Here is a 15,350-nt window from a genome sequence, read left to right as displayed (position 1 = left end):
AAGCTAGCTGCATGGGCAGCTCCCACCTTCGAGACTTTATCCAAAATATCACTTTCCTTGGGAGCAGCTTTCCTGGTCATCTCTGAAACTCCAATCCCCTCCCCCATGACACTTTCCTTCCCCCCTCTGCTTGGGTGGGGGTTTTGTGCTTTCTGCTCCTGACTGCATTCCTCACTGCCTAGAACAGTGCCTGGCATCCAGCAAGTGTGCGGGAAGTGTTGGTCAAAGGCAGGGGCGGCCAGCAGTTCCAAGCAGCATGGCTGACCACTGAACAGTCACTGAAGAGGAAGCCAAAGCCACATGGGGGGAGTGAGGGAACAGTCCATGTATCTTATTTTGTTCATAGAACTTAATTTTCATGCAAATGCCTCTAACAAAGTAGTACCTAAGAGAAGTAGAAGACTCCTAATTAAACTTGTAACCTCTTTTCCTACTTACTTCACAATACGTTAAAGATGACTCTTATTTTTAGTAAAGCTGCTGAGAAATTTAATAAAAAAGGCTCATAAGTCTAGTTTCCAAAGGACTCTAGGTACTAAGATGTGACTAGGAAGTGCATTTCTACCTTTACTTGAGACGGTCTGGGGCTTATCTAACCCCTAAATTCTAAGAATAGGAAAGCGAACACCCAAGTTCACCCAAGTCTTCATGAGCCACAGACACCAAACAGATCTCTCAGTGACCTGCAGGAGTCTGGGCAAACAGGTCAGAAAGAAATTTATTATAATTAAACATTACCTTCTTTTATCTCGGCTTCACTCTGTGGCTTGAATTCATGAGTACTTTTAGTCACACATCTGAAAGAGAACTCTCTTGAGACACACTGACTCTCCAAAAAGAAGAGTAAAACTGTCAGCAATTATAAGCCTATTCTTAAAATACAGATGGAAGTGTTTAGGTCTATAATGTAAGCAAATAAAATGTTTTATTATTTTCTTTCATTCATAGCCATAAAGGCCAGGTACTACATGTTTGCTAGATGCAGCGAGCCTGTATTTTAACATCATGATGATCATTCCTGTATGCAGTAGGGCAGGATAATGGCCTGATTCAGATGATTTCCATTTATTACATAGGCTCAAGGACTCACACCCAAGTCCCGGCCTGGGTGCCCAAAGCAGCTAGCCAGAGTCATGTTATGGGAAGCACTGGGGTGTTTTAAATGCATGGGCTACCCCTCGTTTGACGAGCCAGGAGCCACAGAGCATGGGTCTTCAGATTTTAAGGGTTATCAAGAAACTTTAAAAATGGCTTTAAGACATTTATATCAGTTTTTGTTGTTGTTGTTGTTGTTGTTTTTAAGTCCAGGAATGATAGTGGACATCATCTATCTGTTTAACATTGTTAGCATTCCCTCAGCAGGGACCATGTTAGGAGGTAAAGTAAAAAGTACAACACACTTAATTTAACAAATCCCCACCCAACTGTCTTGAAAACATGAGTTTTTCTTCGAGATTCCAGACAAAGTCACCTTTTCTCTGCCATGGTAAGCTAGTCAGAGTACCAACGGGGTCCATTTGGTCCCTTGACTGAACTAGGGTCAAAGTCCATCCGAGATGCTTCGGACTGAGATCTGAACATTCACTGAGTTAAAGAGTTTCACGGTTTTATAGGGATATCTGTGTCTGGCTCCTCTACCCTCATGACTCCCATCTCTGGGGATGGTTGGACACTCAACACCTCTTTGGGCCTCTCACTGCTCTCTTGTTTGTATTATTTTATAATTGTATTAGCAATGAAGAACTAATAAAGTCATAGCCCCAAATGATGCAAGAGTTCTTTTTTTACATACACACAGGATGACACAGGACATGGGTCTGAATTATTATCCTAATGTGAGTGAAAAAGCATTTTCAATCTTATTTCCAAGAGAAATCATTGCTATAAGTTAATCTTGGATACTGAGAAGAACAGTACTCATGAGTCATAATCTATGCTAAGGAGTTTAGCCCAAGGAGAGGGTGCCAGGTACACCGGAGCTCTCATTTTTTCTAACAGAACAATAAAATTGCTCTATGTAAAGAGAGCATACCAAAGTTACTGAAGATAAAAATTTAAACAAAGCATGTTATTGTGACATTAATTTGAATTTCTGAAATCTAGGAAAATCCCGCAAACTTGGGGGAAAAAACCTCTACAGCAGCATACAGATATGACTTTGGCACATCGTGGAATGGATATTTATCCCAGATTGCTGCTGGTGAAGACAGGATTATGAGAACACATGTCAAGAAACTATCTGGATGGTAACCATCTTTCCATATATTTAGTCAAAGCCTGCAAGAAAGGCTGAAATTTTGGTTCAATAGGTGTATATTTTCTAGTTACAAAAAAATTGTTGTGTTTCATTGTACTGAAAATTTTTAATTCTAGGGAGAAATATGAAGTAAAATAAATCCCCAAAAGAAAAATAGAGTAATAAGTGAAAGATTTGGGGCTATTCTGGTAACTTGGTTTTTCAACAACATGCCCATCTAAAAATTATTTTAAAGATTATTTATTTATTTATTTATTTGACACACAGAGAGAGAGAGAGAGAGAGAGAGATCACAAGTAGCAGAAAGGCAGGCAGAAAGAGAGAGAGGGAAGCAGCCTCTCCACTGAGCAGAGAGCCTGATGGGTACTCGATCCCAGGACCCTGAGATCATGACCCGAGCTGAAGGCAGCAGCTTAATCCACTGAGCCACCCAGGCGCCCCTAAAAATTATTTTAAAAAGAGGAGTCATTCATCTTTTACACACTGTTGTTGACACTGCAGAACATATAAAAAAGCTGATGAGTGCCCTTCATGTCACTATCCTCTCTAACACTACCTATGCCTTACCTGTCATCTTTTCTGGTCATTGCAAACATGGAGTCTGTGTCTGACTGGGCTGCCAACGGACCAGGAGGAGATACACTCTGACTGATGGCCGGGGACACCAAAGTGGCAGTGATAGCATTTGCCATAGGAGGAACAACAGGAGTTGTCTCTCTGGGTTTCTCTTCCATGTTCTTTGAGGTCTGATGATTGATAGCTGGAAGAGACGGGGCTCTCAGGTCCTCCTGGGAGCTTACACTTGGTCCCATACATGCTGGATTAAACTTTCAGGTTAAGCAAACAAACAAAAACACCACAAACAAACAACAAACAAACAAACAAAAACAATTAAGTCCAGAATATTACTAATTAGACACTACAGCTTTTCAAAGAATGGCACCTGTCTTCTTCAGTAGCTTCCTTTCCCCCTGAGACATCCCCATCCCCTGTCTGGTATTTTGAAATATACAGCCAACAACAACAAAGACCACTTTCTGGATGGATGCTTTTTGTAGCTTTTTAACCATAGACAACTGGCAGCTCATACCTCTAACCACTGAAATAACCAACCCCTACAGTTTTATCTGTATTTAAGAACTATCTTATTTCTCTTAATTTTGAAAGAGGATCAACAAATCAATCATCAAATGCTCAAAATTATTTTCCTTCCATTAAAATAAACCTGGTAGCCATTTTCGCTCGAATGAATAGGAAATATGAATATAAATTCCAATAGAAGCTGCCATAAAAGCACAGCTCACAATGGGAAGGTTAACAAGCTCTTCTAAAACTTTTGTTCTTTTACTCACATGTATTCAGACTGTAACTATATACTCTTATGTTAAAAAGTTAAAGGATATAAGAGTTAATTCTTCAGCATAAAAAAGTATTCTCACAAATTGTTAAGAAGAACACCAAATACCTAGGGCAAGAATAATTCTTTCACAAACAAATGGACAAAATATAAAAAGTTCATCTGCACTAGTCATCAAAAAAAGTAATTAGAAATGACCTATACCATTTTCTCTCTACCAAACTAAAAGATTAAAAAGAATCATAATCAATTCTGAAGAAATAATTTGAAAAAGAACAATCAGACTTCCTATACCAGATATCAAAACTTACGACAAAGGTATATATATGCATATATACAATATGGAATGATCAAAAAGAAACCGATCTTGTATGTTAGGATGCAATAAAAGAAGTTTTTCATCAATGGGGAAAGGCTGAGTTGCTCAATAAATGATTTAGGGGCAACTGGAAGCACATTTGGGAAATACATCCTTGTGCTACCACAACACAAAAATAAGTCCCATGCAGGGAGGCTTTTGGTTAGAGACCATGGCTTGAACATGTGCTTTATCATTTACTCCCTCCAAAAACTCGCCAAAAGGACAGGCAAGAGATTCTGACACCTGAAACAGCAGTGGAGAAAGCTAATCTGTGGAAAAGTTCAGACATTTAGATACAACTCAGAATGAAAGTGAAAGTGGAGCCACAAGCAGGAACACCAAAAAAATTCTGGGGGATCAGGATTTCCCTCTAGAACATTGTGCCCAGCCAATTTATCACCGACATGTGAGGGTAGAAGAAAGATGCTTTTAGACATGCAGGAGATCTCAAAAAATTAATCTTTCATATGTGGCTTTAAAAAAAAAAAAAAAAAAAAAAGCTCTTTGGGGGCTACTTGGGTCACTCAGATGGTGAAGCATCTGCCTTTGGCTCAGGTCATGATCTCAGGGTCCTGGGACTGAGTCCCACATCAGGCTCCTTGCTCAGCAGGGAGCCTGCCTCTCCCTCCCCCTCTGTCCTCCTCCCTGCTTGTGCTCTCTCTCTGTCTCAAACAAATAAATAAATAAATAAAATCTTTAAAAAAAGGAAAAATATGTAACAATCCAGTAGAAAAATGAACAAAGTCCATCAAAGTCAATTTAAAAAAAAAAAGACAAACAGCCACTAAATGTATTGTTAAAAATCCACATCCACCTGTGATTAGAAAAAACACACCAGATGGTTGAAAATATTTAGGATAGCTAATGTTAGCCAAGTGTACACAAGAAACACATACTTCTATTCATTACTATGAATATAAAATGGTAAATTTTTGGAGGGCAGATGGGCAGTATTTTAAGTACACAAACTTCAGCAATTCTACTTTTCTGTATCTTTCCTAGAGAAATAATATCATATGTACAAGAATGCTGACTGCAGCATGGTTTGTAACAGTTCCCAAATGATACAGGCCCTTCCTAAAAGGAATGATAGAGGCTGTGTTGTTATTAAAGTGAGTTAGACCTCTATGTAATAACTAGGAGAAATCTGCAAGATGGGTTAGGCAGCAAAAGCAGAAAATAAATCTTATTTATACAGAAACTTCAATTGTATACATATTTATGTGTTCATGCACAGTAAATTCTGGAAAAACACAAAATACAACAGTTAACAGTAAAAGAGGGCATTCATTTATATACATGTTATATATATATACATATAACTATATACACACATGCATATATACAGACATCTTTCCATTGCTTTTATAAAATCAAATGTTCATGAATTTTTATGATTTTTAAAAAATTTAAGAAATTAAGGTATTACTAGATAGTTACATGTACAAGAATGAAACTGGCCCACTTCTAACACCATACACAAAAATAGACTCAAAATAGATTAAAGACCTAAATGTGGACTTAAAACTGTAAAAGTCCTAGAATGGAACATAGGCAGTAATTTCTCTGACATTGGTCTTGGGAACATTTTTTTAGATATGTCTCCTGAGACAAGGGAAACAAAAACAAAAATAAACTGTTGGGACTATATCGTAATAAAAAGTGTTGCACAGCAAAGGAAACCATTACAAAACAAAAAGGCAACCTACTGGGAGAAGGTATTTGCAAATAACATATCCAATAAGGGGTTAATATTCAAAATAAATAAAGAACTTGTATAACTCAACACCAGAAAAACCAAACAATTGGATTAAAAAAATGGATAAAAGATCAGCATAGTCATTTTTCAGAGAAAACATAGAGATGGCCAGCAGACACATGAGAAGATGCTCAACATCACTCATCATCAGGGACACGCAAATCAAAACTACAATCAAATATCACTTCATACCTGTCAGAATGGCTAGTATCAAAAAGAGAGATGGCAAGTATCAGCAAGGATGTGGAGAAAAGGAAACCCTCATGCACTGTTGGTGGGAATGCAAATTGGTGCAGCCACCAGGGAAAACAGTATGGAGGTTCCTCAAAAGATTAAAAATAGAAATACTATATGGTCCAATAATCCCCACTATTGGGTATTTATCTAAAGAAAACAAAAACACTAATTCGATACACACACACACAGACTGGAATGTTATGCAGGCATAAAAAAGGATCAGATCATGTCATTTGCAACAACATAGATGGACAAAGAGGGTACTGTGCTAAGTAAAAGAAGTCAGATTGAGAAAGACGAAACCATATAATTTCACTCATACGTGGAATTTAAAAACCAAAATGAATGGATAAACAAAAAAAAAAGCAGACTCAGTCCTATAAAGACAGAGAACAAACTTATGGTTGCTATGATGACAGACGGTAGCTATGCTTGTGGTGAACACAGCATAACATGCAGAGAAACTGAATCATTATGTTGCACACTTGAAACTAATGTAATGTGGATGAACTATATTCAAATTAAAAAAAAATGAAAGAGAAAGAAAAAGGATATATGTCTGGCATACATCAGGAAGTGAGACAAATGCAGCATGTCGTTCTAAGAACAAAGGAGCAAGAAAACATTTGGGATGATGTGTATGTTGACTATCTTGATTGTGAAGACAGTTTTATGAGTGTATGTGCATGTCAGACCTTAGCAAATTTTATACTTTAGATATGTGTAATTTACTGTATTTCACTTATACTTCTATAAAGCTCCTAAATAAAAAGAAAAAATCTAAAAAAAGAAGAAATTGAGGTGCTTATATCTTCACTGTATCCTATATCACAGTTAGACATATACTATGTGAAAATTTAAGCACCATTATGTAGCTTAAATTTATTTTCAATCTACCTCATTCATTAAGTAATTTTAATACATGAGTCTAACAATTTCATTACCTCTCCCCCTCTTCCAACATGAAACAATGGCAAACAAAATATATATAGATGATGAATTATTAATTATATTCAAATTCTCATTATATAAGTTACCGTGCAAAAAATTTTTGAAAGACCACATATATGAATACATAAAAAATAGGGACATACACACACATAAAAACATACACAATCTGTAATTCCTTTTTCTCATTTTACATTTTGAATACCTTTCTGTGTCCAATTGTAAAAATTTGGAATGCTAGTAGCTACATTAACATCAGAATTAAGTATAAATAAACATGGTCCAGGAAGGAGCAAGTTATCAACCAAAATCAGTGTCACTAGGCATGGGAAGCACTCAGAGAAAAGCACACACATACCTCAGACCTTTCCTGGAAAACAGGCAAGTTCTCCTGGGATGTCTCCACCACCTGATGCAACTTCTTATGCAGTTCATCCATCTTCTGTTTTAATAGTTGTTCTTCAAAAGCATTTGCTTCTTTTCTTTTCATATAATGTCTATCTTCATTCACTTTAGGAAAGAGAACATGGTTTCCATGCAAAGTTTAAATTCAGGTCATCAGAGGAATAAACAAAAAACAAGTGAAAGTTTATTTTTCAGATGGCAATTTTTTTGCTAGTCTTTTCTATGTGTTTTAGCTTATTAGAACTGAAAAATGTATCACCTCTTAATTGTAATTTTTACTTGCCTTCAATATGATTACTTATAGGTTCAGGGCAGGTAGGTTATAAAAATCTACATATTGATCATTAAAAATATTTGGCAATCTCATAGTATGATATTAATCGCTTCTAAAACAGTCGTGATCCTGCAAATCCTTTGGAAATAGAACACTTTTTAAGAGATCTAAATCTGGGGCACCTGGGTGGCTCAGTGGGTTAAAGCCTCTGCCTTCGGCTCAGGTCATGATCCCAGGGTCCTGGGCATCGGGCTCTCTGCTCAGCGGGGAGCCTGCTTCCTCCTTCTTTCTCTCTGCCTGCCTCTCGGCCTACTTGTAATCTCTGCCTGTCAAATAAATAAATAAAATCTTTAAAAAAAAAAAAAAAGAGATCTAAATCTGTAGGTGCTTTCTAAGAAGAAACAGGAGTCAAATGCCCCACATGGCAGTTAGTCGCACCTGCAGTGACTGCTTAACGTGACATCACACGCAGAGCAAATCCTCTGGCTTAGATCGTAGGTCACAGTGTTGGAAAGAAAAACGTGTCTGTGCGTGACACACACCAGCCCTTCTTGAGTGTTAACTGCCTATTCTCTCAGTTGTTGAACAAATGAGAAATGTTAAACCAAAAAAGGCCAAAAGAGCAGCTACTGTTCACATGCGTTAAATGGTATAAATGTTCCGATCGATCAAAATGTTCCAATCGATCACTTCCCTCATGGGGCACCCGGGTGGCTCAGTGGGTTAAGCCTTTGCCTTCGGCTCGGGTCATGATCTCAGGGTCCTGGGATGGAGCCCCGCATCGCGCTCTCTGCTTGGTGGGGAGCCTGCTTCCTCCTCTCTCTCTGCCTGCCTCCCCGCTTACTTGTGATCTCTCTCTCTGTGTCAAATAAATAAATAAAATCTTAAAAAAAAAAAAAAAAGTTCACTTCCCTCTCTCACGTTCACATTGTTCCCTCGGAGACATGCAGAGATGTCAGTGATAACATGCATGGTTTTCCCATGAGGAGCAAAACGTGACCTGCTAGACAGCCATAAATGACAGGGCACTCTGATCAGAGGATCCCATCTTGATCGCTCCTTTCTCAACTCCAGTTCCTGACTTAACCCTTTTACAGCACAAATGACTGACCTACAGATTTAAAAGCACTATGTACAGAAGTTCAAACCCATACGGGTAATATTTACAAGCTTAAACCATCACTAAAAGTGAAGGCAACATTGGTCTATCTACTTGATCTATGTCAGTGCTGTTCCAACTCTGAGCCTCGCTGTCAAGACATCAGTTGAGTCCCTGGACACATGTGGCTGCCACACTTGTATTTAACAAAGATTTCTAGAGATGTTTTTACAGATTTTTTCAGCTTAGTCAATCACTTGTTTAAAAAGGTAGTTTACTCAAAGATTATTATTTTCAGTGACATAAGAGTATCTCAAATCGTAAGAGTGCAAGTACCCCACTGTTCATGCTTTCTCCGTTGATTGTATTTCTGGGCTCTCAGCTCTTCAAAGGAAAATTCTGATTCTCCGCGAATAAGCTTCTCCTTGCAATACATGACAACCTGCTGAATGTCAGCTCTAGCTGCTGAAGATGCTTGTGCAGAATATTCTGATTTAGAAATCACGATCACCCTTTGTTCCCTATAATGGGGGAAAATGTATAATTTACTGCAGCGTATGAAAACAGCTCTCGAAGGAAACTAAGTAAAAGATTACTGAACAGGTTATACTTGCTTTTTTGACTCTTTATCACCAACTGAAGATACTACCCCAGAAACTTCTGAACCCTAAAAAGACAGAAAAGGAATGTAAGTATTCACTTAACTGAAAAGAAACTGTCATCCAAAGTATTCCACAAAACAAAATGAAAGCAGTGGAGCAGCTCCTTCATCAACCAGATTTCTTTATTTTTTATTTTTAAATGATTTTATTTATCTATTCATTTGAGGGAGAGAAAGAGCGCGAGCAAGGGAGCACAGCGGGAGGGGCAAAGGGAGAGGATCCCAAGTAGATTCTGCTGAGCCTGGAGCCTGACATCTCAGGACCCTGAGATCAACACTTGAACAAGAACCAGGAGTCGGTCACTCAACTAACTGAGCCACTCAGGCACCCCAATAATCAACTAGATTCATATATGTTCTTTAAAATTATGATTAATTTAATTATAATCAATTAATTATATCATTAACTATTAATGATTAATCTTGTGACTTTTGTAACTGAAAGTCCATTAAGAGTGATTAAGAAAATTTCTCCTTGGAGGCCGGGGATACAGGTGTGGCTCAGTCAGTTAAGCATCTGACTCTTGATTTTGGCTCAGGTCATGATCTCAAGGTTGTGAGATAGAACCCTATGTCAGGCTCCACACTGGGCGTGGAGCCTCCTTAAGTTTCTTTCTCCCTCTCGCTCTACCCCGGCCCCCAACACCTATGGAAAAATTTCCACTTGGTAGTAGAGAAGGGCGTTATTTCCCTCTAACTGATAGACTAAGAGCTGGGCCAGAGTACTTATGTGTTATGGGATTAATGTTCTAAAATTCTACGTTAATAAAAGAAACATAAAAATTTCCTTTTGGTCCTATTGTATCCTCAGGAGTTCCCAATGCTGGTACTCACTCACTAAACAAATATTTATTAAATATCTCATCGATGTCATACCCTGAGCTAGGTCCTAGAAATGTGACCATAAATAAGACCATTTCTGCTGTCTAAGTTTACATAGTTGGGGCAATAGAATGCAATGAGACTGGCAAATGTGTAGAATGTAAAATGAGATAGTCTGAGTATCTATCAGAGTGAGAAATGCATATTCCATGTCTAGGAATGTGTGACATTAATAAAACTTGCTCATGTGCACTAAGAAATGAAGCACTCCCATTGGATTTAGCTGGAAGGAGGTCCTAAGCAAAGTGAAAGAGCAATTGTACCAGGAGGAGGACAGATGCTGGAAAACAAGGCCGAGGGAAACAAAGACTTGAGCAGCAGAGGTCTCAAAAGGACAAAGTCTCAAAGAGGATGAAGGACAAGTACAAGTGGAAGACCATTTTTCCCAACTGTGCAACTATATTTACTGGTTAGTGGCCAAAAATTGACAGATATCATCTAATGGCTTTTGTTGTCTCATGAAAATACTATTTTTGCCAGCTCCTGAAGGAGAGATTAAAGACCACCGGGTCCCAAGTTTGAGGGAAGTGAAGAGGAGTTTAAAATCACTTTCATGTGGCAGTAGAGAGTGAAAGAGGATACCGAGGAAATACGTACAACATAAAGAGTGAACCAGGAAACTGGAAACATAATTTCTGGGGAGGAGGAAAGCCCTGGTTGAGGTGAATAGGTACCATCATTCCAACCTCCTGGGTGTTTAAGCAGGGCTCGGGAACCTCCACGTGGGTATTACCCAATGCAGGAGGGATGCCTGGCCTGTGTGACGGAGGCTGGTGGAAAATGGAGGAGAGCAGTTGCTGGGCAGGAAGTGAAGACAGGTTATATAGGGGGCCCCTAAGTCAGATAAACACGGGAAGTGAAGGCCAGACAGTAAGTTATTTAAATTTAATATCAGAGGTGAGCAGTGGTAGATGACGACAGGTCGGTGACAGAGAGGTTAGTCGTCAGACAAGGTCAAACAAATGAGAAAGGCAGCTAGATGGCCGTTCAAAGCCAATACCAGTTCGCACACAACCCACGAGTAATATTATTACCTGATTCTTAGACATGCAAGCTGAGTTATTTCCTGGATTTGATTTTGAAGTCATCATTTGGTTTAAAATCTGAGCATTATGGAGAGGTTCTGAAGTCCTAGCTATGAGAGGAAAAGAAGATGAAATAAAGAGGAAAAAAGGGTAAAACCATATTAAGTAAAATTATTACAAATACATTCCTCTGGTCTTTCAATAAGTAGCATAAGAAATAAATCAACTCATTGACCACTGTCTCAGAAAATTTAACTAAAACTCTTTTTAGATAAAAGGAATATTATATAGATAATTTAAATAAAAGGATGGGATAGTTGATGCTTATTGCTGAAATATAATTTTTATCTCTAAAGAATGATGACAACATTTCTTCAAAAGTTGCATTAAACACATTTGACTCAATTCAGAATAGATGGACTCTAGAATAAGTCTTGTCCTTTATTTTGGGTAATTTTAATTGTTTTAAGTCCTAAAAATATAATGAATCAAGTTTTCTTGGGGTTTGCTCTTTTAATTTACTTTAACATAGCTCTGCTCTACAGGGATTTTTGCTAGGCATTATTACCAGGCTGCTTTCCCCATTACCTAAGACAATACAATTAATAAATACTGGATGAAATTTTTTTTTTAGGTACGGAAAAAAGGCAGTGCAAATCAGAGATTACATTATTAATAACTCAGACATTTTAGAAAGCATTATTTTACCTTGAGTTGGCAAATGCGTTTCAGTGAGGCGTGCCTGGAATAACCTGAATGACAGGAGTGAAAGCATCAATATAGATTACAAACTCAGTTTAATACCTAGTTGTATTAAAGTAAAGACTAAATCTAGCTATCTGGCTCGATCTCAACCTATCAAGACAGCTTATCACAAGCTAGTGAAGACTGAGATCGAGAGAGAATGTCAAGCTGAATCTTAGAATTGCTTCAAAATTTAAATAAAAAAAAAAATTCTGGGATTTTCTTCATACCCAATATACTACATTAGAAAAACTCCCCCATCTGCCTGGTTTATGTCAGTATTTCTCAAACTCACATAACAGATGTAGCCTCTTCCTCTGTACATCAAGCCTGCAAATGTTACACCATGGGGAGCTTGAGCTCCCTATCTTAAGCATTCTACACACTTGGAACATAATGAACATAATATTTAGGAGAAATAAGTCCAAAACTTAGACTATCATTCCAAAATGTAGATATATGTTACTATTCATGCTGTGAGAATTTTTAAAAATGTCATTTCATGACACCTTTGCACACCATCTCACTTGTCAAGTAATATGCAACTTCCAAACCTGACATTTTTCGGTGATGTGAGCAAGAGTGTAAAGAGACTAAAAGATGTATAACTAAATGCCAAATCTTGTGACTCTTAATTCAAACAAACCAACAGTTAAAAAAAAAAAAAAAAAAAAAACCCCACAATGTTTTACACGATGAGGAAGGTCTGAGAATTAGAGGATATTAAGGAATTATAATTAAAATTTGTTAGGTATGAAAATGGCATAAGGTTCTGTTAAAAAAAAAAAATCACTTTTTAGAGATGTTTATGTGTTTGGGGTAAAATATTTTGCTGTCTTGGATTTGCCTTAAATTCTTCAGCATAATAAAAACGTGATCAAATGTTAATAATTATTTAAAAGTAGGTGATAGGTAAATGGGAGGTTCATTATACTAATTTTTCTTTCTTCTTCTTCTTCTTTTTTTTTTTTTTTAAAGATTTCATCCATTTATTTGACAGAGATCACAAGTAGGCAGAGAGATAGGCAGAGAGAGAGGGGGAAGCAGGATCCCTGCCAAGCAGAGAGCCCGATGCGGGGCTCAATCCCAGGACCCAGGATCATAACCTGAGCCGAAGGCAGAGGCCCAACCCACTGAGCCACCCAGGTGCCCCTAATTTTTCTTTCTTTAATATTTTTTTATGAGTTTTTTAATGAGAACTTGAAAATTCTCATAAAAAAGTTAAAAAAAAAAAACATGAGCACTGTAGCTAAGTTGAAAACAATGAGTATATTAAATGCTGGCAAGGGGTACAGTGAGATAAGTTACTTCATCGTCTGCTAAAGAGCGGGCCACCAAAAAACTTGTATTACCTTTTGAGCAGGTAATGTGATTCCATGTATCATGAAACTTAAAAACTCTTCATATACCCTTTAACTAGACAGTTTCAATTCTGAGAATCTATCTGAAGGAATGAGATAAAAATCGGAAATATATTGGGAGATAACTCTATGATAAAAGAAAAAGACTCTAACACAGAGCTTCAGGTATGTTAAAGCATGCCTCTAAATCCTATAACAAGCAGAGAAAAATGTGCCAAATTAAAATGCCAGGTTTATTCTGCTTCTCTATTTTTCCATATTTTCAAAATGTCCTAAATGAAGTCTATTTAATCACAGAAAAAAATAAAAACTGTGAAAAATAGAGTTATTCATGAAGATATTCACTATGTTGTTCTTCATAAAAATCAAAATGTTGAAAACATCTTAAATGTTGATTTAGAGAACACTTCAATTATGACCTAACTCTGGGACAGATTTCACACCTACTTTATAGGTAGTATAAAGGTTTCTAGGACAGAATAAAGCTCAACAGACATAACATACAGTATGATTTACTCTTAAATACACAAATACAAGGACACACACACAGGTGTAGGAAAGGATACTGGAAGGCAATGTGCCACAATGTTGATAGTAATATTTCTGGGTAATTTCCTTTTCTTTATACTATTCTGTATTATGCACATTTTCACAATGAGAATTTTCCATATGATTAATAAGATTATTTTTAATTTTTTTTAAAAAGATTTTTAAAATTTATTTGACAGAGAGTGAGAGAGGGAACACAAGCAAGGGCAGTAGGAGAGGGAGAAGCAGGCTTCCAACTGAGCACGGAGCCCAATGCGGGGCTCGATCCCGGAACTCTGGGATCATGACCTAAAACAAAGGCAGCCACCAACTGAGCCACCCAGGTGCCCCATAAGAAAAGATTTTTAAGAGCAAACATGACATTTCCAAGTAGGGAATACCATGTAGAGTTGTTTTTATTTTAAGATTTTATTTATCTGAGAGAGAGGGTGAGCATGACCAAGGGGAGACACAGAGGGAGAAGCAGACTCCTTGCTAAGCAGAGCTTGATCCCTGCTCAGCAAGGGACCAATCCCGGGATCATGACCTGAGCCGAAGGTCATACCCCAAGTTTTATTTTCTAACTACCTGTAGTGTTGTTGCAACAGCTCTCTTGGTTCGGCCTGGTTTTGAAGTCCTCTCCGAAGAACAGCGCTGGCATGCTGCAGCTCTCCCTGGCCTTCCAGATGCCCTGCCCAGGCTACGTAGAGAGGAGATGACAAGGTTCCAATCCCGTGGTTGTAAAGAAACTCAAAGAACTGATGAAGATCACTGTTGTACTGAGCCTACAGAAGCCCAAAGCAAACAGATATAAGAACAAAGGAATTGGTGGTCTAGGTATGGCCCAGGGCCCAGCCACCTTCTGTGTTCAGTCTTCATGGAATCCTCAGGCTATACGGCTCTCTGACAGCAAACCTAAAAATTAAGCTTATTCCTTTCCTTTGACATTCAATGTTCCCAAAATTACCCATACTAATTCTCGGGAACTATCCATAATGACTCATGAAGTAAGTACTACAGTTGTTTTAATCAGGGCCTGCTCAAGTACCATGGTGTGCCTCAAATCCTACTATCCTATAATTCAGTGAACAAATACATCTTAATTCTACCCATTCATGATTACTAGAACTCCTGCCCCCAGGAGCAGTCTTCATTTCAAAACTGAAGAGGTCTGGCCTTTTAACACTTGACCTGAGGCAGCCTTTTCCTTTTAGTATTAAATTTAGTTCCAGAGAGTTAATATTTTCTTAATTATTCACAATGAATTTAATTTACTCCCAGGAACCCTCTGAGTACCTGGCAGTGCCTGCTTATCCTTCCATCCCCACCCCGCTCCCATTCAACAAACCTTTTAATTTAATGGTTTCTATCTCACATCATAACACTTACAGTGGTTGATAGAGGAGAAGGGTTTTAAAATTAAATTACTGACTCTGTAATAGAGAAGCCAAA

The 15,350-nt window shown here is 37.8% G+C and overlaps 1 protein-coding gene across 1 annotated transcript in view; it reads right to left on the bottom strand.

The window, feature by feature from the left end:
• The window catches only part of BUB1 (BUB1 mitotic checkpoint serine/threonine kinase), a 44,012-nt gene that overhangs the window by 24,764 nt on the left and 3,898 nt on the right, over positions 1-15,350 (bottom strand). The window contains exons 4-11 of the mRNA XM_045079147.1: positions 14,487-14,683; positions 11,974-12,017; positions 11,275-11,375; positions 9,312-9,364; positions 9,034-9,218; positions 7,278-7,429; positions 2,825-3,084; positions 739-797 (exon numbers count right to left, since the gene is read on the bottom strand). Of these exons, the coding sequence (XP_044935082.1) occupies positions 739-797; positions 2,825-3,084; positions 7,278-7,429; positions 9,034-9,218; positions 9,312-9,364; positions 11,275-11,375; positions 11,974-12,017; positions 14,487-14,683 (1,051 nt within the window). The remainder of the gene's footprint in view (positions 1-738; positions 798-2,824; positions 3,085-7,277; positions 7,430-9,033; positions 9,219-9,311; positions 9,365-11,274; positions 11,376-11,973; positions 12,018-14,486; positions 14,684-15,350) is intronic.

This window comes from Mustela putorius, unplaced genomic scaffold, assembly GCF_011764305.1.
Source record: "Mustela putorius furo isolate JIRA1106 unplaced genomic scaffold, ASM1176430v1.1 tig00000281_pilon_pilon_pilon, whole genome shotgun sequence".
In the NCBI taxonomy this organism is placed as follows: domain Eukaryota; kingdom Metazoa; phylum Chordata; class Mammalia; order Carnivora; family Mustelidae; genus Mustela; species Mustela putorius.
The sequence above is the reverse complement of the archived record's forward strand: the minus strand, read 5'-3'. Positions and strand labels throughout refer to the sequence as shown.